The sequence below is a fragment of the Corticium candelabrum genome, chromosome 20 (assembly GCF_963422355.1).
Source record: "Corticium candelabrum chromosome 20, ooCorCand1.1, whole genome shotgun sequence".
NCBI lineage: Eukaryota > Metazoa > Porifera > Homoscleromorpha > Homosclerophorida > Plakinidae > Corticium > Corticium candelabrum.
The window spans coordinates 3,100,993-3,126,989 of NC_085104.1; the positions used below are offsets into that span (position 1 = coordinate 3,100,993).

General features: G+C 40.5%; 3 protein-coding genes and 2 long non-coding RNA genes across 9 annotated transcripts; 2 read left to right on the forward strand and 3 right to left on the reverse strand.

Moving 5' to 3' along the window:
* On the forward strand, positions 1-5,620 carry LOC134195776 (uncharacterized). The gene is made up of 7 exons (XM_062664853.1): positions 1-118; positions 1,351-1,411; positions 1,887-1,933; positions 2,002-2,028; positions 2,542-2,586; positions 4,958-5,018; positions 5,091-5,620. The coding sequence occupies exons 1-7, from the start codon at positions 29-31 to the stop codon at positions 5,393-5,395; spliced, it is 636 nt and encodes a 211-aa protein (XP_062520837.1). The 5' UTR covers positions 1-28; the 3' UTR covers positions 5,396-5,620.
* A 4,367-nt stretch (positions 5,621-9,987) lies between these two features.
* On the reverse strand, positions 9,988-10,553 carry LOC134195327 (uncharacterized). The gene is made up of 3 exons (XR_009972361.1): positions 10,441-10,553; positions 10,211-10,360; positions 9,988-10,145 (listed from the first exon to the last, which is right to left on the reverse strand). It is a non-coding gene; the product is annotated as an uncharacterized LOC134195327 (long non-coding RNA).
* Positions 10,554-12,134: 1,581 nt separating this feature from the next.
* On the reverse strand, positions 12,135-16,881 carry LOC134196089 (uncharacterized). Its single transcript, XM_062665170.1, has 2 exons — positions 16,774-16,881; positions 12,135-15,200 (listed from the first exon to the last, which is right to left on the reverse strand). The coding sequence occupies exons 1-2, from the start codon at positions 16,879-16,881 to the stop codon at positions 12,228-12,230; spliced, it is 3,081 nt and encodes a 1,026-aa protein (XP_062521154.1). The 3' UTR covers positions 12,135-12,227.
* A 665-nt stretch (positions 16,882-17,546) lies between these two features.
* LOC134195868 (uncharacterized) lies at positions 17,547-18,668 on the reverse strand. The gene is made up of 4 exons (XM_062664958.1): positions 18,424-18,668; positions 18,043-18,360; positions 17,775-17,979; positions 17,547-17,711 (listed from the first exon to the last, which is right to left on the reverse strand). The coding sequence occupies exons 1-4, from the start codon at positions 18,469-18,471 to the stop codon at positions 17,602-17,604; spliced, it is 681 nt and encodes a 226-aa protein (XP_062520942.1). The 5' UTR covers positions 18,472-18,668; the 3' UTR covers positions 17,547-17,601.
* Positions 18,669-19,781: 1,113 nt separating this feature from the next.
* On the forward strand, positions 19,782-20,964 carry LOC134195583 (uncharacterized). 5 transcript variants are annotated; one of them, XR_009972391.1, is made up of 3 exons: positions 19,782-20,131; positions 20,209-20,581; positions 20,641-20,964. It is a non-coding gene; the product is annotated as an uncharacterized LOC134195583 (long non-coding RNA). The 5 variants fall into 5 exon arrangements; XR_009972392.1 differs by having other exon boundaries at positions 20,231-20,581; XR_009972393.1 differs by having other exon boundaries at positions 20,072-20,377; positions 20,435-20,581.
* Positions 20,965-25,997: the final 5,033 nt, after the last annotated feature.

Below are 25,997 nucleotides of genomic sequence, written 5' to 3' on the forward strand. Positions count from 1 at the left end.
AGAAACCACATTCAGGAACGAATGAAGCATGGCTCTGTTTGCTCTACTGTTTGCGTTTCTGACCGTTTCTTCACCTCTGAAGGCTGCAGGTGCGGATGATGATCGCCCTCCTGTACAGGTAATCACTTAGGTTTAATTCTATACAGAATCTAGCATTCTACTCTGCAACTGCACACTTCACTGTATGCACGTGGATCTGAATGTCATGCATTGCAGTACGTATACGCCAGTAGAAATGTAGCTATAGGCGGATTTGCGCATGTAGTGATCCCAAAACCCATCTAGATGCATCTTTGCCAATTCTAGACGTCTCAACTTTCTACGTGGCGTGAAGTAGTAAGACAATGCAGTAGAGGTAAACGCGGTTTCCTCAATACCTGATTGCAAGACGTCGCATATAGTAACTACCTAACTTGTACGTGCCATTGGTCATCCACCCATGCATGCACATGCATCCGCCGCACCCATACGCCTTACACTACCGCAATCCACATGGCACCCGCCCTTTTTGTGGTTTGCATAGGCGTGGCGCACACAAATCGATCGATCGCCAGGAGAGCTTTCATAGCGCTTTCTGCGCCCGTATTCGCATTGATAGTATACGATCTGGGCGTCTACGCGTCGTTTGCGCTATGAGTTTGGCTCCAAGAGCTTCCGAATCCGATGCAAATGGGACTAGACAAGAAACGGCTAAGACGGAAGTTTATGTGTAGAAGTGTCATGCGTGCTTGTCTTTGACCACGTACGGGATCGTTGGCTGCTTGGTCACAGCAAGTGGAACAAACAGCACGTGCCAAAACACGTGGAGCGCGAGGAGGAGGCTGGGTACGAGTCTAGTGGAACAACATACGTCTCGCGTCTGATACAGATCGGTAACGAGGTGCAATAGTGGCGAGCACTTAGTACATTTAGGTGAGTAGTCTGAAACCAGTCTCTCAACGGCGAGGATTGACAATCCGGGGAATGACGAGGGCGGAGAGAGACTGAGTCGAATCTAGTGTCGTATAGCTGAGATAAAGAAATACAATTGCAATACCTGGTGCTTAATCGCTCACAGAGGATCTCAAATTTTATCTATTTTAGTAGAAATTAGTAATTTGAGTAGATATTATCCAACTATGCAGGTACTAGCTGTTTTTTAATTAAATATAGCCATGACATGTCGATGGCATACGCACATCAAGCAATATGAGTCTCCAATTGTTCATAAAATTTTAGTAAATATTTCAAATATGTACAGCACATTATAATTCGAATTTAGCTACTAACTAAAAGATATTTTGCATAGAGGTTGAAAGTTTAAATACTGTCTAGTGTTTAGTTTGTGTATTGTTAACGTTGTTGATTTAGGAGGTGGCCAAAGTCATCTTAAGCGACCCATCATTGACCTATCTTAAGAACTCACCTCAAAGTAAGTTATTGAATTATCTATTTAAACAATTGCAGTCTGTTGAACAGTCCAATAGCAATGTTATAAATTACAGCTAAAAACTAAATTGTTTCAGTCATAACTTGACTGTATGTAACCATCAGTTTGTTGTAGGAACAGTCCAACGCAGGATATTCTATAGACTATACCACACTAAACACACACACACACACACACACACACACACACACACACACACACACACACACACACACACACACACACACACACACACACACACACACACACACACACACACACATACACACACACACACACACACACACACACACACACACAGACACACACACACACACACACACACACAGACACAGACACACACACACACGCACACACACACACACACAGACACACACACACACACACACACACACACACACACACACACACACACACACACACACATTAATATGTTTTCTTTTGTTTTACAACGTAGCTTTTGCATTGCTGGACAAACTTCTGAAAATCAAAACAGGTCCCAAGGTGATGTTTTTCCAAAGTCTTATTCATGCTTTAGTTACATAATAACGGTGCTTCTTGCATATTACTAGGGTGATCATGGGTATCCGGGAACTGTGGTAAAGTTGTGCATTAATTAATGCAACTAAAATTCGATGTGTTGTTGATGTGGCAATGTTTCTAGATGTCTAGCCTATAGTTCTTATAAATTTGTCTTAGTCATAACACGATTTACAGTTTATTTATATCTTGGCTGAGTGATCCGTAAGCTAGTCAGCTACAGAAATAGCAGCATTGTTAGCAATGATTTCTTATATTCTTCTCTGTGATAAGCATTTTGATAAATATATAGAGATATATGCAATAGTTTATTTCAAAAACTACAGATTGTACATAAGCATTTGAGATTATGTATATTATGTATTTGAGATTATGTAGAATATAAGATTATATTATGTATTTGAGATTATGTAGAGTGCATGATACTGTATTTTTGTATAGTAACCTGAAACCTTTTATGTTTGTATTGGATGGCTATGGCTTTATTGATATTAGCAGAGGAGTAGGGCAATCTATCAAGCAATGGTGTTTGAATGACAATTTGACGTTTGACGGTTCTTCCTTTTTGTTAGGGACCTCAAGGACCTCAAGGACCTCAAGGACCTCAAGGTAGTAAGGTATGTGCTTTGATATTAATTTTTAGCATAGATAAAGTTATGTATGTATAAGTGAAATAGATCACTACTCTATTACTATATTTAAGTGCACAAGTTTAAGTTAAGGAGCAATTTGCTCTACTAGTTTACAAATTTACTCTTAAAATTGCTTGAATGCTCATACATCTAGACAGGTTAGTTTCAGTTGTTTGCCAAGAGGAAACTACGTCATAATTAACACATTTAGGGACCATAAAGTTGCTGAGTGCATAGTGGGCCAGACTATTGATAGTTGTTCTCAAGTACCTTTTGTAGAAACAGTGAGACTGGGAAGACAAATTAGTGTATGTACTGAAAAGTTTAGTAATTGTGATGTACTGTAACCAAAGTCAAAGCAATCGGCTTATTGTACAAAAATCACGTCGCCTGGCCTGGCCTTTCTTCTATAGCTTTCATTGTTGTGGTTAAACCTTAAGGAATGTACATGCAGACTCAAGCAGATGTTTGTGTGTTTAATGTACGTAGGCTAGGGTTTACCATTTATTATAAGCAATGCGGGCAATAAAGTTGATGGAAGCTTGGAAGCTAGAGAAGTTGTATCTATAAATTATATTAATTAATAGCTATATATGGGTAGAGCTGACGGACTGTAGTTAGAGTTTGTAACAATGCATGGTGATGCACAACTTGGAAATAGTAGATTTCCCTATTTCTTCAATTGTGTCCCAAGTGGCATTATTATTTATCATTCTGGAACAATGAGCACTAATTAAAGATTAGGCACAATTTGATCATGGGATTATTATTATTGGTGGCACTGTCAACGATCAGTGCATATATATGCATTGATGCGCTTTTACTGTAATGCATGGATGTGTGTATGCATCGACGTGAGTGCCTACGTACACATAGATGTGGTAACAGGTACAATGTGACTACTAGTCGAGCATGGTGCATTACTATGTTGATGTAGAGTTACCATCGTGGCATGAGCAACTTCAAATGCAAGCATGGGCACAATTTTGAGTATGGGGCCCCACTATTCGAGAAAATATTATGCGTGTATTTAAAATTTAACAGAAAGGTAGAAAATTTAGCGTGCGTTAACTGTACGCAAAACTCTAAATAATAGAATTCAACATTGCATGTTTGTGAGTAGTTGCTATTTTATTGTCATATATATATATATATATATATATATATATATATATATATATATATATATATATATATACTACTCACAAACATGCAATGTTGAATTCTTTTATATATATATATATATATATATATATATATATATATATATATATATATATATATATGTATGTATATATACCTAGATACCTAATTGCTAATTCCTTTATCTACGTAGCTAATTTTGTGTACAAACAGGCGTATGCGCAGTTGCTGCTGTTGGAGGTCGCGTAGCAGCACAACAACGCCTGCCTTCCCGACCGCGTGTGCACCGCAACAATAAGTTTTGATATGTACTAGCTGCGCATCGCATACGGGAATTTTTACAAGCGTCAGATTTGCAGTGCGCATGTCTGAAGTTCGCAATGGCACGTGACAAAAATAAAGACATGTATACAAAATTTATTACTACTGACGTCATAGGGATACCTTGTGACGACATATACCAATGAACAATCTCGTACGACGTTATTTTGTGGCATATTTGACAACATTCCAACTTTTATTTAATTAAGTTAAGTGTGTCTCTCCCTCGGCAGCTGTTTGTGCGTTATTGGAGCGTTGAGAAAACACAAAGTCGCAAGAAAGATGATTGGAATTGTGTTGTGGAGGTGATAGCCCACTTTCTCGTTGTTCTAGTGGCATTTTTCGCACGTACGGAAGTCGATCTTGGAGGCGTTACCCAATACAGGATGTGAAACAAATGGTCTGGCTAGAGACGCCAAAACGCGCTTGAACGGCTTTGGACCAATCATTGGTCAGCTGCATTTAGACACGTTCGAAGTTTTGAGAAACATGTAGTTGTCTGCAAGCATGCCGCTAGATGGTGAACATGTCTGTAACGTCGAAACCGGCACGGAAAATGGTCACCGAATGCTTAGTAAGTTTGTCTACATGTGCTGCGTAACGATTTAAACCTTTTACGATAGATTTTGTAATTTTCCAGAATTACCGTAAACCCTTCTGCAAATATCCGGGTTCTTTTAACGCAGTAGAAGAACAGGTATATACAACAGTTGACATTAATCGATACTAACTATTGAGATTAACGGTGCTACATGCATCTAGTATGTACCTAATCTATACTTAATTAATACATTTATACTTAATTGATATAAACAGTTGGCATTGATACTGGTTTAATGATACCATATATTGCAACAATAGATGTAACAGTAACAATAAATTTCTATTTTAGGGTGAAATGGGTCAAAAAGGTGCAACAGGAGCAACACCTAGCTGTCCATCTTGTAATCGATGTGAGCAGTCTCTACGTGTCCATATTAATTTTAGTTAAATTAGCACTGACTGCATGCATACCATCTGATTAGGCGAAATGGGAAGACTTTTTGCAGCAGGCAATGGTGTACCTTCTAGTGTGGGCTATTGTTCGTCCAAATACCTTCAGACCCAGTGCTGGCCTGTGTTGAAAGATGTTAAATTTTCCAAATTGTTCAGTTCAACACCTGCTGTGACGGTTTCAATCAGTCTGCTGGACAGTCATAAAGACAACAATGTCCGCATCAATGTTTTTCCAAGCCACATTACTAGGTACGGGTTCAAGGCCAACATCCACAGATGGGCTGACACCAATTTGCACGCGGTGTCAATCTCCTGGATAGCGTGCGGTAACTAGAATTGGAGACATTTGTTGCAAGGACTGCATGTAGTGGAACATGTTTTGGCGTTTGTGTACTTTATTGATGGCATTGGACCAATGGTTTAGCGCTGTAGGCTGTGTAGTGTAGAAGTCTGTCTAGACATGTAGGATGTTTGCTTGACGATTTGTTGCTCTTAGGTTGAAATACGTCTGTGTATAGTCGTTGTAGTCGAATATATCTGTCATACGTTTGCTGCCTGATCATGTAGGCTGATCAAAAATCCCATTCTAGCTAATGTTGCTATTGAAAATTCTAGATAATTACTAGCCGAATACGGTAGTTATTGATAGTTATTGTTTTGGTGCATAATAATATAGTTTGTTGCATAGCCATCCAGCGAGGTGACTGGCGGAAAGAATAGAAACCTGCATGATTAGCTACTCGTGACCAGTCTTAGTTCGGATGTGATTGAACATCCGGGATTGACGACCTGTAATAGGGTATTGTCATGCAGAACATCCGTGGAATTTTCCACGCGTCTCAACTAGTATACTAATAAAGATTTGAACGTCTGCATGCATGTCTAGATTATCAACGCTACAACGGTCGTGTTGCAATGTTACTCTCGAAGAGCGAGCTATAGTGTTCTCTAGAAGAGCTGCGTCTTTGATCTATAGTCGCTTGCGTCTGTACGTGTAAGCTAGATAAAGATTGTATTGAAATATGAAAAACTCCCAGTTGCATGAGTTGAGCTGCACTGCATGTATGGAGAGGTATGACATCGAATGTTACAATACATGCATAGAACTACTTACCTTTCGCTTTGTCTTCTTCACTGCAATCGCGCAGCTTGTCCTGGATCAACTTCATTATGTTCTATAATATATCCGCGTATGCCCCCAGCTCATGTACACGCACACAACAGGGTCACTTGCATGGTAAACAGTTTCATCAATAGCTGGTAAGAGGCCGGTGACTTTTAACTGTCCGGGGGGGGGGGGCATTTTATGGGATAAATCCTACATGCTACCCATGACCATGCTTATAGCAAAGTACTAAAATCGTGATCCCATCTGGGAAAGTTTATAAAACTATGAGCCCCCACTACTGATCGTGAGTCAGAAACAAACATGTAGTCCGACGAAGAGTTCCACGTATTGCACCACACACGAAGCACATTCAGGTCGTTTTTATACTTGACACTTTAATTTAAGTCTTAGTGTAAAGTCAACAAAGGACAACTATCACAAAGACTCCAGAGTACGTCCAGACCTACTAGTAGATAAAGAAGTTACAAGTTCTTTTACGTCTTCACTCGTTTCTGACTCTGCGTCTTCTACAGCACGTCCAACACCTCCTCATCGGATATATTATCAGATTGACTTCCTGACCCTACATCACTGTCTTCAGATCCTTTATGATGGCTTTCGTCAGAAACTCTAGTATCTCTTCTAGGCTTCTTATGTCCTTCCTGAAATGCTTCTTTTACTAAGCCATTATGTGACTTTCTACTAACAGCTGTTATGTATTTTCTTTAATTTCTTGCGTTTAGGGGCCAGCTTAATTTATACAATGGGAAAAATTCTTCCTTAGCTCAGAGAAAAGAGAGTAGACAGCTTCTGTTGCTTATACAACTTACTTCAATAATTCGCTTCGTACGTACGTGACTGTCTCGCAGCAGCAACCTCTCTTTGTCTCGTTTTCTTTGTGACGCTTTTGTCAACAGTAGCTGCTGGTGATTCAAGTATTTCCGAGCAACTTCTTCATCAACTAAATATTCTTTGCGTAACTCTCCTATTGTTTTGACATTTATCTCTTCCTCTTCCAACAGTCGCTCTCTCCATTTGAGCTCGTTGTAGACAGTCACAGTACGATTAGCTGTAGGCATCACTGCCACTGAGAAGTAGTGGCCGGCGTCTCGGTTTGGGTAGTGTTTTGGTATTCGTGTCAGAGATGGTCCTCTCCAGCTTCTTTCTTTACATTTCGCGCAGACAACCAGTCTTTGTCTTGCAGCCGTACTTAATAACTGCCATGAAGAGTTCTCTCGTTTAGTGTGACAGGCGAGAAACTTCTGAAGCATGGAGTAATAGTTACTTCCCGGACCCTTGCCAGTTCTGATAAATGATTGTAGAAATTTTGTATCAGAGAATAACAGTCTGTCTTTTCTCTCTGATGCGCAGCAATGAACACACACACACCAGTTTTCTTAAGTATTGAGATAAAGTGCTTGTCTGCTAGGCCACGAGCTGCATTTCGTCGTCTCTAGAACTGAAAAGACTTCTTAAAATTGTAACTCCCAAGACATAATTCTCTTAAATATTGTGACCCTGCCTATAGCTAGATAATCCTTCAGAAAAGTTTTATTTTCCCCAGCAAAACGTCGCCCCCCCCCCCGGACAGTTAAGTTAAAGTGACCGGCTCCTACCGTTGTATCTCCCTTCCATGAGCCACAAAGATGACAAGGACGAAGCAGATAACGACGGCAACTGCCATCACGAAACTTACACACCGATCGCAAACGTCGCCTCTCTACTACTGTCCCTAGCTAGACTCGTGTAGTGCCAAGTAATATTGACTTCCACGCGTCTGGGATGGTACCATGTCTTCCTAGCATATTATCTAAAGATTGCGGTCGGTTCTAAGACCAGCATTTAATAATCTTCAGTTTCGTAAATACATAATACGTGAGCTAAACGCACGTGAATCACACGAGGAGGAGGAGCTTTTATCGGAATTACTCCAGCGCGAGAAGAGCTTGGTCGCTTTCGAGAACATCATAGTGACGTGTAACCCCGGATCCGGTTTCATAGCGTGATTAAGCTAATTCGATTAGCTAAACATGTAGGAGTAACACGCGACATCGCTTGCTTGTTTTGCGCGGAGTACATAATTGACCTTATCGATCGCTTCTAGTACGTATCTAGACAGCGCAGCCATTTAATATTCTGCAGTGTCACGACTCCTTTTCAGCAGTCAGTTTTGCCAACTCCGCCGAATCTCTAGCTGGAGCGCGCTAGTTTGAGAAATGAACGCATTGTATGCGTTTAGTGTAAATATGTAGCAATCAGAGTTCGTGCATTGAAACAAGTCGTACGTAGTACACAACACATGCAACTACGAGTCAACTCTACACTTCCTGAACATGGTAGGTCAACTGCACTGCTGTTTTCCCATGCCTAGATGTTCTCAATTCACCCTGAAGAACCAATATCGTACAAAAGAGCTGCTTGTTGAGTCGAAAGTACCGTCAGATAGACTGCTTTAGCAATACATGCCAATCTGATCATGACGTGGACTTCGTTCTTGTCTAGATCTGGGGAAGTCAAGTAGCTGTATGCCTCTGCTTTGATGAAACTTTGAGTGAAACAGGGTTGCAGTTCTCACACCATTTTCCCCACAGACTATAGATGTCAGAGTAAACGCGCAAGAGCGGTGAACACTGCTACGTCAAGGGGGGGGGGGCTACGCAAGGGTTAAATTCGTGCAAAACTGCAGATGAGTTCAGTAGAAAGAAACGTTGTTGGAGAATGTAGGTTCAGCGAACCAGTCCCATGTAGGCCATTCCTGGGCTCATTATTCACCAGCACTTTGTCCATCAACTGCTTCATTGGCTTTCGTGTTCAAGCGCTCTCCGCGGAGGGCTTTCTCTCCGCTTCATGTATCAAACGCAATTACATTAACGAGCTCTCTAGGAAATCGAATTAGCCTTATCCAAGCTATGAAACCGGATCCGGGTCCCACGTCACTATGACGTTCTCGAAAGCGACAAGGCTCTTCTCGCGCTGGAGCAATACTGGTAAAAGCTCCTCCTCCTCGTGTGATTCACGTGCGTTTAGCTCAGCGACTGCGCGGAAGAGCCTGGTGGAAGCTACATTCCGGGGCACTACGTCTGGGGCGAGGCTATTTCTGCGCGGGAGTAAGTATGCAATCAAAATCTTCAGCGCCTGTCATATTAATTAGATTAGCTACGAACCGAGCTTTTGATTGAACTTTGACGTTGTTCTGGCCTGTACTTGTCGACACTGCGATTCTAGGCCGCTGTCAAGCGTTTGCAAGTGTGTGCGTAACGATGAAATGGCAGATCGGAAATAGCACTTGCACGCCTTTGTACGTGTACGCAGCGTCCCAGTTGAAGCATCCTGCGGCTCTATGTACTGCAATACAGTACTGCACGCGAGCTAGCGAAGACCCCACGCTACAGTCGTCTCCACTAATCAACTACGCCGAGAAAGTACTTGTAACTGAGGACATGATTATGTTATCGCTGACAGTAAGTGGCGATACTGAACCAGAGGTAGAGGTGATGGCAGACAATTCGGGGCTGCAATACGCACTGCGTCTGCGGCGGGGCTAGTAGTAAGTTGGAGTCGCTGACGCTGTGTCTATATTAGCTAATTAGTGGGAGCGTCAGTGTTTGACACCTAACGAGCACAGCGTATTCGCCGCCGTCGTGAGTCTCCGTCGACCGTCATCGTCGTACACATTGTAAAGCGAAGACTATATAGCTATAGCTGAACTGTTAATTGATCAAGCAAGTGCAGCGTGTGGTAATGTAGACGTGTCGTAGCGTACACCTCTTATTAGCTAATATAGTGACACTTCTGACACCATTTACACGTAATTAGAGATACGACGTTTGACACGCCTACATCCAACTGCGTGCACGCATGTGCTATAGCGGATAGCTAAGGAATACTCTTTTAACACTCATGCACAATTTCCTACATTGTTGAGCGACGAAACACTTACGCGTACGCCTTGAGGACCCTGATGGCCAGCGTCTCCCTAGAACAGCAAAAAGTTAAGATAAAGCATCAAGACGGAAACTAGACAAAGGGTTATCTAGTAACCTTTTCGCCTTTTTCTCCAATGCACATGGTGCTGTTGTCATTCCTAGCGGTTGATGATACAGTCAAAACGGCGTTTGCAAGTCATAGTCATAAGCAAATACAAATACAGTGTCGCTCTCTTCTTCTCCAACATATCAAACATCTGCATGGCTGAAAGACCCACCCAACACATTAGATAATGTTGTTTGCTTTCACACAAACTATTTAGTCTGAAAGCTACAGAAACGTACACAGAGTCTCTGAACCGATCGGAAGAAATTTTGAGTTCACTTGAAGCAGATGTATGCCAGATTTGGGTAGAGAGAGTTGAAGAGCAACTGAGCTGAACAGTTACAAGACAAAGAGTGGCGTAATTGAAAGATGAATAGCAGCATTGTACTGCATGTCTGGTAAACCTGGCATGATGTTCTAACCAAAATTGCATTAGAGAAGCTGACCAATAACAATTTTTGTAAACTCATATTTCCGTAAGTTACATCCTTGTGAGTGGGTGACTGTGGTCGAAAACCGCGGATCTAGCCTCATACGCAACAGTTCCTTGTAAAATAGACTTTGGCACATTTAGCCCTACCCTTCTGAATTAAATTTCCGTTGTCGTGGTTGAGAATGTCGTTGAGAACAGTCGAGAAAGGGAGGAGCTGTGTAGTTGTGTAGTGACATCCTGTTGCATTGCTTGTAATCTGGCCGAAAAGTAAAAGCGTCGTATACACAAGCAGTGCAAGAACGTCGCGTGGAATGGGCTAGACCGGGCTATAGCCCCATCATTTGTAGGCGTAGTTATAGAAATTGTGGGCTGTAAATATGTGCACGGTCTGAAGCTGAGTATTCTAGCTGAGGGAACAGCTTTGCCCAAACCAATTGAGCAGGATTCACATTTAATTAATACAATTCCCGTGTGGTTGATTTGCCCGTTCTGAACACGTTTAATAATGTAACACGAATTTAGTCAAAATATCTTGCCTAGCTAGTTCGACGTCCACAGTAAAAAGCCACTAGCTCTGTGCATACCGTCCGAGGTCACGAACAGGTCTTTCAAATTTGGTTCAGATCCAGTGTGCCGTTCTAGAGAAATTCGAGATGGCGAGTTTGATGGGCAAGAAATTGCGTTGCCGCAAAAGTACTCTGGAAGACGCGACACCTTCACTGTCGACCTCGGTTAATTCGGCGTGCACTCACAGTTCGTCATGCAAAATTTGAGCAGGAACAGCATCCTTGCTATTACTGTCGATCGAGTTCGTGGACTTCAAAAAGGGGCCCACAGAGAACAGGGAAATTCCAATGAAACTGTCGACAAGTCGATCACCACTGACAGATCTCGCGAGTAAATCGACGGGTCAAGTAACAGGAAAACTACGGGAAAGCGAAGATCTATGAGCGACAAGAAAATCCCGTCAACGAAACGAACTGCATGGCAAGACTCTAAGTCGATTATCGTCACTCAAGTTTCTTGAATAGGTTAGATCGTCGAGTGTTTGCAGTCGTACGGAATGAATGGAGATCTTTCTACATAGAACGGCGAAGATCCCACGAACTAGTGAGTCGGCACATGCATGCGACTTGTCACATGCAGAGAAAGGCGTGGGAAACGGAGTGTCAAATTTCACAGCAAAAAGCGTCGTCCCAACGTCGTCCAAACGCTCTAGCGCCAAAGGGACAATCAAAGATCATGGCCCCTGCGTAGCCACGCAAGATTTTATAAAAATCGTGGCATTCTATGGAAGCATTTCAGTGCTATGCTATCACAAAAGTAATAATCGGGATTAATATTGACTACCGCTGTCATTCCGCTAGCGCACTCTCAGATAGTGCTATAGTTCGTTTATGAAAACACGTATTGACAGAGAAAACAAAAAGACAGCTAATAATCACACAGGCAGAGAGACAGACAGAAAGACAGACAGACAGACGGTCAGTCAGACAGACAGACAGACAGAATCAAGTTTATTGTCAACAATCTTCACTACTACAAACAGTTATTGTTAAAATGAAATGTTCTACTTGTAGTCCGAGACTATTGCTAATGAGTAAAACACTGAATGTCTCTATCTACTCCCAAAACACTGTCATCTCCTAATGAGCGCACAGAAAGCCTTGACAGCTTCCGCAAAATCACTCTGCTGTTGCATTTTTGAAGAGTAATAGACAGTCTTTTCCTCCAGAAGGTTTTAAACTCTACCGCAATTCTTCTTCCATCAAAGCCTCTCGCCTTCTTCCCCAGTTCATTCATCAGCTCGTCAGCCTTTAAGCCCCACCTGCCGAAGTGTTCAAAGACGAGTGGGACAACTATAGGCTTCGATCCATCCGCAAGCGATTCCTCTGAGTATTTTTTTGACTTTGCTGCCTCTCGTTTAGCTGCTGCATGGCCACCTTCTCTGGCTGCACCTTTAATAATGTCTTTGCTCCAAGGGTGAGCTATCGAAACATCACATTCTTTTGTGATCCCAGTGTCAGTGTCGTAAAGCGTGATGTCAGGCCGGTTTTCGTTGTCTACAAATCGCTGTCTCGGTTCTATTTGATGGAGAATGAGTAAATCGCTTAGGCAATCACTCCATGCAGACACTATGGAGTTATGCGTCCACACAGGTCCACCTCCATATTTACATGTCAAAAGGTGATAGCCCTCGCGATCCAGCTCAGTTCCACAGTCACACGTCTTAAGCAGCCGGCTGAAAGGCAAACCAGCACCCAACCTCATACAAGACGCTACACGAAATTCATTCGGCTTCAGTGCGTTCTTGTCTGAAGTTGGTATTACCTCTAGCCATGCTCCAGCTCCTTTTCCGTGTAAGGACCTAATCCTTGCAACATGTCTCTCTGAGTTCATGCTTTTGATAACTTCTTCTGATCGTTTATGAGAAGCGTCTACCGTCAGGCGATGTTGCAATTTTCTAGGGTATTCTGTCATCTGCTCTAAGGTGTGAAACTGCTCGTCATCATCTGCACCCGACTTGGGTGGTAGTTTTGCCACCAATGTACGAATAAGTTGTCCTGTATTGCTACCTTCAATAAACCGTTCTAAACGATCTTTCAGAGGTGGAAATCTCAATGGCAGTTCTTTCAAAGAGTGTGCCCATGACGCCAGAAATGCTAGGTGAGCCATCTTCTGAGTTGATGATAAGCCAAATCCGCCGAACCCGACCTTCAGAGTGGCCTGGCTCCATCCGGTGTCATCCAATTCGTTCAAACCAACCATGTCAGTGAAAGTAGCCCTTGTAAGGTGGTCATGACAAACAGCTGCATGCAGTAACCTGTCAGGTGGCACAGTCCTAGCCAAAAAATTCAGCCTGGGGACATGACAATGTCTGAGCAAAAGGAGGCCACACTGAGGGTCGTCAAGTTCAAGTAGCTTTGAACACAACGAGCTGCCCATGTTAGCCACAGCCAGGCACCTAGACTGAACATAATCATGATTGCCTACAGGTGACCCCAACACGTCGATTCCATCTTTGCTAACTGGGACACCAGCGCTGAAATTATCAGGAGCAGTGGGAAAATACAATTTGCATTTTTCATCTTTGATTTCTAGACCGATCTCAGAAAGGGATGCCTTCAAATCCAAAAGGACTGCTAAAGCATCTTTTGGTGGTCCCAGAACATAGACATCATCCAGATATGCCAAAAGCGTAATGCCCGGGTGGTTATTCTGAATAACTGTTACAATGGGGTGTAATGCTGCCGAGAACAAAACTGGTCCAAGGGGGTCACCCTGATGGACACCTTCTTCTGACTGCAATTTCACCGTCCCCTGACCGTTGACATTTATCAAAGTACTTGGTCTATCATACATTTGTCTCACATGGGCATAGATTTCAGGAAAGTTCTTCTTTGATTCTTTGAGTATGCTATCCCTTGATACCGAGTTAAAGGCGTTTTTTACATCCGTAGAGAGAACTGAACAGTCGGGATTGCTCTCCATGAGAAACGAAATGTGGTGTATCAATAACTCTGCCCCACCACGTGTAGCAATGCCATGTTGTATGGGGGAAAAGTAGGAGCAGAAAGATTCATTCAGCTGAATACACAGAGCCTTAGCTGTAATTCTCCTGATAGCTTCACCGATGGCAATGGGTCTTACATCAGAATTTGCTTTTGGTAAGGCAATGAGTCGAGATGCTGTCAGAAGTGGCAGAACTGAATCCGGAACTTTACCATCTGCAATGAGCGAGCACACTCCATAGAACAAGTTACAAGTCAAATCATTCTCCAGGAGCCCACGAAGATGTTCATATCGCCAACCAGAAGGCCTTGCTCCACTTCCTCTGGGTGCCTTCCTTATGGCCTCAAAATAAGCTTCCTTCTTTAAAGAAAAAGGATGCTCTGATTTCTCTTGCTCGTGAAAATCATCGTGAGACAACTGAGATGTCCTTCGCTTAGGATGTTTGCTTGAGAGCTTGCTTACAGTGTCATCAGTAGTAGGAGCAAGACCCTGACTAGTCAAAATTTGTGAAGCTCGAGACATCTCACCACACTGAATCAGACGCATAGCAGCCTTCTTTCTCTGATCTGGGCCTGAGGTAGAGCGAGATCTATTCGATCCTCCACGTAGATGAATCAGTTCATGCCAGTGAAACTGCAAAAAGCGATTGTAGATGGCCTTGACTTCTCTTGTACCTACTTTGCCACCTCTAGCATGTGGTTGGAGAAGCATTCTAGGAAGCAGAAGAAGGAGTTTCCATCCTCTATCATTGGTAGGGTCATCTTCAATCTTCCTCAAAGGAACAAGACAGCAGTCATGAAACAAACCTCGAAGACCAGGTGTTACATTCTGCACAGTTCGTGGTGGCATCCAATCCAATATGGCTTCCGTGGTCAGAGAGTCAATCAGCCTCCATGCCTCAGCCTCCCTGTCAGATTGGAAGTTTGCCTCCAATTCAACACCAGCAGAAGACTTATCAGGATGTGTAGACGCCTTAGCAGGTTCTTGTGATGAAGTTTGGGTGTGGTCAACGCATATGGAAGACGAACAACATCTGGATGTGTGTTGATGGATCTTGAGGAACCACTGAGAACACTTAGGACATTTAGATAACCCATGTTCTTGAATGAAAGCTTCTGGACAATCGTCAGGCAGACAGACAGACGGACAGATGGACGGACGGACAGACAGACAGACAGACAGACAGACAGACAGACAGACAGACCGACATACCGACAGACAGACAGACAGACAAACAGAAAGACAGACAGACAGACAAACAGTCAAACACAAACTTTACTCAGAGACTAGCTTTTAATCTCTTGATGGAAATTTCTTTGGATTTGAAATATATATATATATATATATATATATATATATATATATATATATATATATGACAGACAGACAGACAGACAGACAGTGAGAGACAGACAAACAGAGAGAGACAGACAGACAGACAGACAGTCCATCCATCAATGTTATCAAGAAGACAAACAGACATTTTTCAGTTTTTGTTCTTTAGTCGTCAATTGATAGAGACAGTTGCAAATTATTAAATCATTGTATGTGTAGGGCCTAAAGCTCATTTTTTGTTGCTGTGGTTGTCTTAGTTATTCAGTTTAGATGTTTACATAGCTTGTAATAATACTGGTTTATGAAAATGTATGTATTCGACAAACCGACAGACAGACAGACAAACGGACAGACAGACAGACAGACGGACAGACAGACAGACAGACAGATAGACACACAGATATAATTTATTCTCGTGCATATTCTACTTGTACATATGCTAGGATATTTTAAATACACATCAGTCCTTGGAAACAAAAAGTCACTAACTAATGGACTTGACTTTGAATGTCAAAATCAAATAATCTATCTAAATCGCCATGATTAGGTGAAAGTTTTGAAAGTTTTCTAAGGATAACTTTTGCATTGCATCTTTGCAGAATTTGTAGAAAATCTTTTTCTCCAATACGACAAGAAGAGGAAAACATTAAAATTGGCTTCTGGGTTTGCTGACTGTTGTGACAAATGCTACAAAAATACTCTGCCTTCGTGCCCCATCTCCCAAAACGTTCTATCACAAGATCGAGGAACACATCTTTATACATATCCTCCTGGAACAAGCTCTTCTGAATATTTTCTCATTTTCTTTTCTTCTCTTGTCGCGGCAGCATGACAATTCTTCTTGCTAGCCCTCCTAATAATGTCCTGACTCCACGGATGAGCCAGGGACACATCAAGATCCAAATTCTGTCCAGTATTTGGATCAAACATTGTAATGTCTGAACGGTCTTCAGTATTGATGTATTGATGTCTTGGTTCTGTTTGATGGGGAAGGTGAAGATCAAACAGGCACTCACTGAACCCATTAAGACTGAATTGTGAGACCACACAGGTCCACCCCATATTTACAGGTCAAAGATGGTATCCGTATTCATCCAAATCATGACCACAATCACACTTTTTAATCCAATTGGTGAAAGGTAGAGCCACTCCCAACCTCAGGTAAGACGCTAAAAATGCTTAGCAGAAGTGGGGATGACATCCAGCCATGCACCAGCCTCTCGTCCTTGCAGGGATCTCAACCGTGCTGCATCTCTATCAGACTGTGCCTGTATAATAATATCAGTAGCACTATATCGCTGGCAATCTTTGTGGATAATCGTTGCTGTAATTTCTTTGGATATGAGATAAAGTTATCAAGAGACTGTTGTTCTCCATCTTCGTGGTTTGACTTGGGCATTGGTGGTTAAGCTTGACAGGAAGAGGCCACAGTGGAGCCGATTGACCCTGGCAGTGATTTATTGCTTTGAAGATAGTTGACTAAATAAAACAAATGATGAAAACCTCTTAGGTAAGTCTTTCATGGCTTGACACCATAAAGATAAGAAAGCTGCTTGTGAAATTTGACTGATCTGTGTCAATCCAAGCCCACCAAATTTGATGTATAAAGTTGCTTGTTTCCAATTGATATAGTCCAGATGACTGTAACCTATAATACTTTCCCCATGCAGAAAATATCATGAGCTTTGTCCCAATTTCCTCATGAGATACGCCCCTTTCTCATGAGGAAATTGGGACAATCCTCATGAGAATTATGGCTCATGAGCCGAAGTTCATGCGTACAAGATCATGAGAACTGACCTTTTCTCATGAGCGTCGATCCTGACTTTTCTCATGAGCCTCCTGATCTTGGCTCATGAGCCTCTTGATCTTTTATCATGAGCCTCATGAGGCCAAGCTCGTGAGACGACCGCTCGCTGTCCAGACCAGAGACAGAGCCATGGCTCTGGTGTAGGATAACCGCTCGCTGTTCAGACAGTAATTACGGATGCGTGTTAGAGCAGTGTTTGTTACGGGTTGTACGATGAGTGAATTTGTCGCTGGTGCTTCAGTGATCTACTTTTCACAGTTATTTATTCAACATCTATTGGTATCCTAGCTAGTAAAGTAACTCTCTGATCTATGTACGCTTGTGCTTGTTTCTAAAGTCTATGAACGCTTTGTTCACAGCTCTCCAAAGCTCGACCTCGTTGAAGGCGTCCTCCCCAGGGTAGAAGAATCGAACCAGCGCTAACACAATGGAGAATGTAAATTAAAAGAGGATGATCTCGATGGAAGTACATGTATTCTTACCAAGTAGTGCTGCTAGACTGGACGTGGACACGATGTTCTTTTGCTCCCGTCCGTTCTTTGTGTACAAAACACTACACTTCATCAACTCTTCTGCAGAAAAGAATAGAGGGACGAGAGCTCTTGCCGTCTTTATGGGATTTGGCTTGTTTCTTGCTACCATTGCCTTCATATACAGGATCTTAAAGCAATCACCGATGTGTATGTACTACAGACACGCAGTAGGAGAAATTAAATTAAGTTCTGCAATATCGTGTTGAGGGTATCTTACCTCACTACTGTGGTCGTGCTGCACTTTTGGTAGATTCAATGGATCGAACTGCAGGTGACGTGGGAGTGAAAGTTTTGTTGTAGTTGTTATTGGCTGAAGAACAGAAGCTTCCGTGTCATTTGGGTGCGGCTGGATCATGACGTCGACGTTTGTACATGTACTCTCACTGTTCTCTGAATCAACCTCCAGAAAGCTGGAGTTGTTGCTGCTGATCTCATCGGAGGTTGAGCAGCTGTCTTCAGATATGGCACTCCTCATTGCTTCTTCAGTGTCTGTGATGAGATTTTGCTGGGGCGTAGCTTGAAGTTCCATATCAAGCTAATTAAGGTATTAATTATTACTTATATCAGCATATTAAATGTAGAAAATTATGTAGCCTACCAGTACATCCATAATTCTTTCTTGCTTATCCACAATAGTCTTCATCATTTCTAGTGTTTCTGTGACCTAAAAGTGGAATTTTAGTTGATAGTACACATTTGATATTTAATTAAAAATCAGATCAAGATCTTGCTTTGATATCTTGACTGTTCATGTGTTGCTGCAAGTGAGAACATATAGCGGCAAGTTCACTTTTCATGGTTGTGCACGATGTGCAGCAGGTCTTAGTAGCTGCTTCTGTAGTAGCATTCTCCTATACACACATTCACACATTCCTACAATATAGTAAACACTTTCTTGCTTACCGTGTATTGTCTGTTTTGTTTGAGTATTTCTGAATAAATGATGTATTAGACTGTAGCGTAATATATGATCAAAACACTTCTTTGTGTTTCTTCTGTATGGCTGTACTGGCAATGTCTTCATGCAGAGATCCATTTTTAAAAACTAAGATTACCTGACAACTGTCTATTATTTAATTTAACCAAGCAACTTTCAATTGTTGCTATCTTGCAACTATTGTCTCTCTGTCATTGTGTTTATATTTTATAATTTATGTTATATCTTTAATTGCTAATATTCTGCAATTTTGGCATGCTTTGTGTGTCCCTGTTAATCAGTTGGATAGTAAATAATGTTGTATGAAAACACTTTTACTGACATTCTGCAACAAATTATACTTACATTAAGAGATGATTGATGAGAAATTAGGTTACAACAGAGAATATGCCCAGAAGACAGAACTTTTAATTTTGAATTTACTATACAGCAACTATTAAATTAATTAGTAGCTGTAACAGACATTTAACTTCAACCATGACCATGACTCTAACGTTTTGTTTTTGATGTTTTGGCAGTTGTTTGAATTATGCCCTGCTATTTGCTTTGTGAAGTTTTTAAATTAGTCAACAACAAAGTATCTTTGATTTGAATCAGTCTGTGCACTTGCAGCATTCAGCACAGTTTCTTTTGCACTAATCCGGTGGTTATGCAGTGTAATGTGCAAGTTGGTCGACGTATCTAAGGATCAATAAATTTTGGTGATGGTATGTTTGAATTTAAATGAGCTAGTTAGTGAGAGAAACTTGGATTGTATGGTTTACAAAATTGGTTTTAGTAGTTGGTCGGTCTAACTGTTTCAGTGTTTGTGCAACATGGTACAGTACGTTCATGCACACATTAGTTTATTAGCTCATTCTTTGTCTGGTCAAATTATTTAATTAACACAAATTCTCGCGTACACCAGTTGTTGGGCGGAGACAACACATAATCTCGGATAGGGTGTGCCGTCTAGGCTTGATCAAATCACAGATAAAGTCGCAGCTATTTGCTAGCTGATTTGCCCAAGCATACCCATGCAGAAAATATCATGAGCTTTGTCCCAATTTCCTCATGAGATACGCCCCTTTCTCATGAGGAAATTGGGACAATCCTCATGAGAATTATGGCTCATGAGCCGAAATTCATGCGTACAAGATCATGAGATCCGACCTTTTCTCATGAGCCTCGACCCTGACTTTTCTCATGAGCCTCCTGATCTTGCCTCATGAAGCTCTTGATCTTTTCTCATGAGCCTCATGAGATCATGCTCGTGAGACGACCGCTCGCTGTCCAGACAATGTAGGTTATTTACGCATGCGTGCCAAGGGAAATAGTCGGTGTGGCTGTGCAGATGTGCGTATGGAGTGAATTCGTCGCTGTTTCCTCGGTAATTTACTTTTAACAGTTCTATTTAGTCAACAACTATGGTGATACTCTAGCTAGTAAAGTTTCTCTTTGATCTAGCTATGCTTGTGCTTGTTGCTAGACACTTTGTTTACAGCTCACCAAAGCTCGTGCGCATGGAAGCGGATCTCCCGGATAGAATAATCGAACCAGCGCTAACACAACGGAGAAAGTAGCACGCGCGCGCGCGTTTATGCTTTAGTTAATTAAGGAACGTTAATTTGCAGTGGTAACATGTGGAATCCTCTCAGAAGATACATTTGCTCTTTCACCTGTGTCTTTTTAGAAAGCAAACATCATTGAGACTGGGAGATGTCACATAGAGTTCCAGATGACTTGAAGGGTCTGTTTGATGCCAGCATCTCTGTTGAGATAGATGTTCTCACATTCACAAGATTGGTTGTATAGGAAATGGTCAATATTCTTCATTGAAGTATGACACATGATGCAAATGCTGAAATATTGTACATATTTCTGTCTGTTGGAACCTAGCTGGAAGGATGAGAAGTTTGAACATGATCTAACAGCATCAGTTGTTCATCCACTAAGAAATGTTGATCCTTGTGCTCTTGTTGAAGCAGCTATGCAAGACGATGTGATCACAAACTGGCCAATCGAGACCTGTAGTTAGCGCAAAGGCTAGAATATCTTGAGCTACTTTCTGTAAATAGATTACTTTGCAAGTGCGCATCAATACTTAATTGTGAGGGGAGACATGTAATTGTTGAAACTCTCAATGATATCGAAGTAGATCTGTAATCATAGAGACCACGCTGCATGTGAACTTAATTGATACAAATATAACTAGAATGGAAAGTGTGTGTATCAATCTATAGTCAACTATATAACATAGCTACATCAAGATTTTGCTGTCCTGCTTTCTTGATTTGACGGTCAGTTGGATCAAAGTAATTGTACTAAAGGCAGATGTTGATATTGAAACTACATATTTGCCATAGTGGTGGTCAGATATGTCTACACTTATCAACATTTCAAAACTTCGAATGACTTGTATTGAGGGAAGAAACTTTCAATTGAATTTAAACTTAGTAGATATCTTACCCAATTCAAACCATTAATAGAAATATAACTAGAATGTATAAAGAATGTGTATTTACAATATTCAACCATTTTATATTATGCTATAGCTACATACAGGTTGTGCTGTTTGTAGCTCCACTGCCAGAGTTGAATCAATATATTTATATTATGTAAATATTAATATCAATTATTAAAACTTTTTCAAAATATTATTAGTACAGTAAATAGAAGTTTGTATGCAAAGTTTTACTTGTGAAACTACATATTTGCCAAAGTGGTGGTCAGATATGTCAACACCTAGCAAAGATTTCAAAAAAATTTGAATGACTTGTATTGAGGGAAGACAACTTTCAATTGAATTCAAACTTAGTAGATGTCTTACCCAATTCAAACCATTGATAGAAATATAACTAGAACGTAAAGAATGTATAATTACAATATTCAACCATTTTATATTATACTATAGCTACATTCAGGTTTTGCTGTACACAGCCAGATTGAATCAAAATAATTGTACTATGTAGATATCAATACCAATCATTAAAACTTTTTCAAAATATTAATACAGTAAATAGAAGTTTGTATGTAAATTTTTACTTGTGAAACTAAATATTTGCCAAAGTGGTGGTCAGATATGGCATTACTTGTCGACAGATTTCAGAAATTCGAATGACTTGTATTGAGGGAAGACAACTTTCAATTGAATTCAAACTTAGTAGATATTTTATCCAACTCAAACCATCAATAGAAATATAATTAGAATGTAAATAATGTGTATTTACAATATTCAACCATTTTATAATATACTATAGCTACATACAGGTCTTACTGTATATTGTTGCTCCACAGCCAGAGTTGAATCACAATAATTGTAATATGTAGTTATTAATATCAATCATTAAAACTTTCTCAAAACATTAATATAGTAAATAGAAGTTTTTATGCAAAGTTTTACTTGTGAAACTACATATTTGCCAAAGTGGTGGTCAGATATGTCAACATTAGTTGACAGATTACAGAAATTCGAATGACTTGTATTGAGGGAAGACAACTTTCAGTTGAATTCAAACTTAGTAGATGTATTACTCAATTCAAACCATCAATAGAAATATAACTAGAATGTAAAGAATGTGTAATTACAATATTCAACCATTTTAGATTATACTACAGCTACATTCAGGTTTTGCTGTACACAGCCAGAGTTGAATCAAAATAATTGTACTATGTAGATATCAATACCAATCATTAAAACTTTCTCAAAACATTAATACAGTAAATAGAAGTTTGTATGCAAAGTTATACTTCTGAAACTACATATTTGCCAAAGTGGTGGTCAGATATGTCAACACCTGTCGACAGATTTTAGAAATTCTAATGACTTGTATTGAGGGAAGACAACTTTCAATTGAATTCAAACTTAGTAGATATCTTACCCAACTCAAACCATCGATAGAAATATAATTAGAATGCAAAGACTGTGTATTTACAACATTCAACTATTTTATAATATTCGATAGCTATAGACAGGTCTCACTGTACATTGTTGCTCCACAGCCAGAGTTGAATCAAAATAATTGTAATATGTAGATATTAATATCAATCATTAAAACTTTCTCAAAATATTAATACAGTAAATAGAAGTTTGTATGCAAAGTTATACTTCTGAAACTACATATTTGCCAAAGTGGTGGTCAGATATGTCAACACCTGTCGACAGATTTTAGAAATTCTAATGACTTGTATTGAGGGAAGACAACTTTCAATTGAATTCAAACTTAGTAGATATCTTACCCAACTCAAACCATCGATAGAAATATAATTAGAATGCAAAGACTGTGTATTTACAACATTCAACTATTTTATAATATTCGATAGCTATAGACAGGTCTCACTGTACATTGTTGCTCCACAGCCAGAGTTGAATCAAAATAATTGTAATAAGTAGATATTAACATCAATCATTAAAACTTTTTCAAAACATTAATATTGTAAATAGAAGTTTGTATACAAAGTTTTACTTGTGAAACTACATATTTGCCAAAGTGGTGATCAGATATGTCAACACCTGTCGATAGATTTCAAAAATTTGAATGACTAGTATTAAAGTAAGACAACTTTTAATTGAATTTAAACTTAGTAGATACTTTACCCAGCTCAAACCATCAGTAGAAATATAACTAGAATGTAAAAAATGAGTGTTTACAATATTCAACCATTTATATTATACTAGCTACATACAGGTCTTGCTGTACACAGCCAGAGTTGACTCAGTATAATTATATTATGTAGATATTAATATCAATTATTAAAAAAGAAGTTTGCATGTAAAGTTTTACTTGTGAAACTACATATTTGCCAAAGTGGTGGTCAGATATGTCAATATCTATCAAAAGTTTTCAAAACTTGAATGACTTGCATTGAGGGAAGACAACTTTCAATTGAATTCAAACTTAGTAGATATTTTACCCAACTCAATTCATCAATAAAAATATAACTAGAATATAGTCAACCATAGATACATTATTGTTTCTTCACAGCCATCGGATCAAAATAAATGTATTAATTAAATGTAGTTATTAATAGCAATTATTAAAACAGTTTAGAATATTAATTAACATAATTAAAAATGGCATCTGTGGCCTTAATTAATTGTTAATTAAAACTGTACATTTGCAATGGTCAGATATCATACTGTATGAAACAGTGTATCATGTACAGTGGGCTGACGTTGTGGTTAGTTTTTAGTAGATTGGCTAGCCACGCCTATGTATTGATAAGCTCTCTACACCGCTACAAAGTGGTGCATCTTCCGTGTGCTGTTTGGAATTGCGATGTATATGACACCACTAGATGTCATTTATACGCTTCGTTATGTTGTTTTAGCACTTGGCGATCGCGCTCTCATGGACACAACGGTCTGTGTGTCTAGAAGGTCATGGGCATCTGTCAGAAAGATGTTAGATGCTATGCGATTCTGTCAGGTTGCTTCTCAATATTGCAACGAGAGCTGCAAATTAGGTGATCGACTCACGCTTGCATGCCGGAGGAAACTCTCGTCAGTTTATTTCATGAAGGCTTGCGCGCGGAGTGCCAAGTCGAGTTGGAACGTGACCAACCCGCAACGCTTGCTGATGCCGTGAAATCCGCCTGAGAGGGTGCAACAACGTCAACTACGCGGACGACATGATGTTGTGGCAAAACAAGATCGACGACGATACAACCCAACTCCTTCAGCAGATGGTCAAGGTGGGCGAGCGACAAGACAAGGCCTTGAGTCTTCTGATGCAGCAGGGTCAGTGCTCACCTGCTGCCTCTCGATCAACAGCAACAATATACAGTGTATACTAATCGCGCTCGCAGATGTCTCGTACTTTAGAGCTCAACCTAGGCGGTCTAGGGGAAGTGTCGATCACTACTGCGATATTGTGGGTCATCACTACGTTGAGTGCCGAAAGAGATTACGCGAACAGCAGCAACTCAAGCAACCACCAAGCAAGGAAGGTACATGTACATGCAGCAGGCAGACGCAGAACTATTAGGGGAATTCCCTAAACAGGTATTGAATGTCGGTGTTATGTCTCAACGTGGTGATGATGTGCGTGCCGATCTCAAGAAGCTCGGGAGCTTGTGCGTTTGTGAATACTGCTGGCCTGCCTATCTCGCGCCGTAACACACAATCTATTGATTGCTTGCTGGGTATTGGTGCTTCTATCTCTATTAATTGTCTCTGAGGAAATTACGAATTTGCTCAAAGGTCCTACCGCCTACGCAGAGAGTGATATATCCGCAATTAAATGGTCATAACAGCTGGTACCATGCAATTAGCTGTTTCAATAGGACCGAAACACATCACACATCCTTTTGTTGTGGTGAAGCAATTTGGGTTTTCTGTTTTGTTGGGTCATCATCATGACTTTCTGCATGTCTAGGGTGCATGCTGTACTGGAATTCAGGCAAGGGATTGTTTCTCTTTCTTATGGAGCTTGTGGGAAAGTTGAGGTGGTAACTGTTGGACAATTGATGTCAGAGATATTAAGACCTATTATATGAAGAGTCTGAGTCTGCAGACTTGATTGAATTAGAAAAGGACACACATGTGTTGGTATATACCTCCTTGATGCTGTGCCATTAGTGGTCAAGGAATTACAGTCAAGTGAATCTCCACCTGAGAAAGGTCTTCTATTGATGCGGAATACTTATATGCCTTACACCCTGACCATTCATTGTCTATAGTCAACAAAATATTCTCATTAACAGGCCGCAATGATAATAAACAGTGGGATCAAATATCTGAGTTGGTGCATAATTATACTCTGATGTGTTTTCTTCTGGACCTTATGATTTGGGTGAAACTCACACTGCATGGACACTGGCATTAGCCTAGCTGCCTGTCTCATCATACCCTTACCGAACGGGACCCTAAATTTGAGCGTAAAGAGATCACAAGAGAAGTGGATGAGATGCTGGAAACTACTAGTAATATAATTCGACCTTCTCAAAGTCCAGGGTTGTCTTCTGAACTGACAAATGGGATGGAGGCAAACGTTTCTACATTGATTATGTATATAGATAGAAAGATCAGCTTAAATGATCATGCAGACTAGGGACCCTTACCGATTGCTGAGAATTGATGACATGCTTACAGAGAAAACAGCAGTCATTACTACTTAGTCTATATACCCAACTGAGGAAGACCCTGAAGAACATAACATATTATAAGAAACTCTCTGTGGAAGAAGCCGATGAGATCAAACAGGCAACTGACGAAGAAGCTGAAGAGCGTTAATTACAAACTCGAGACTGCAGCT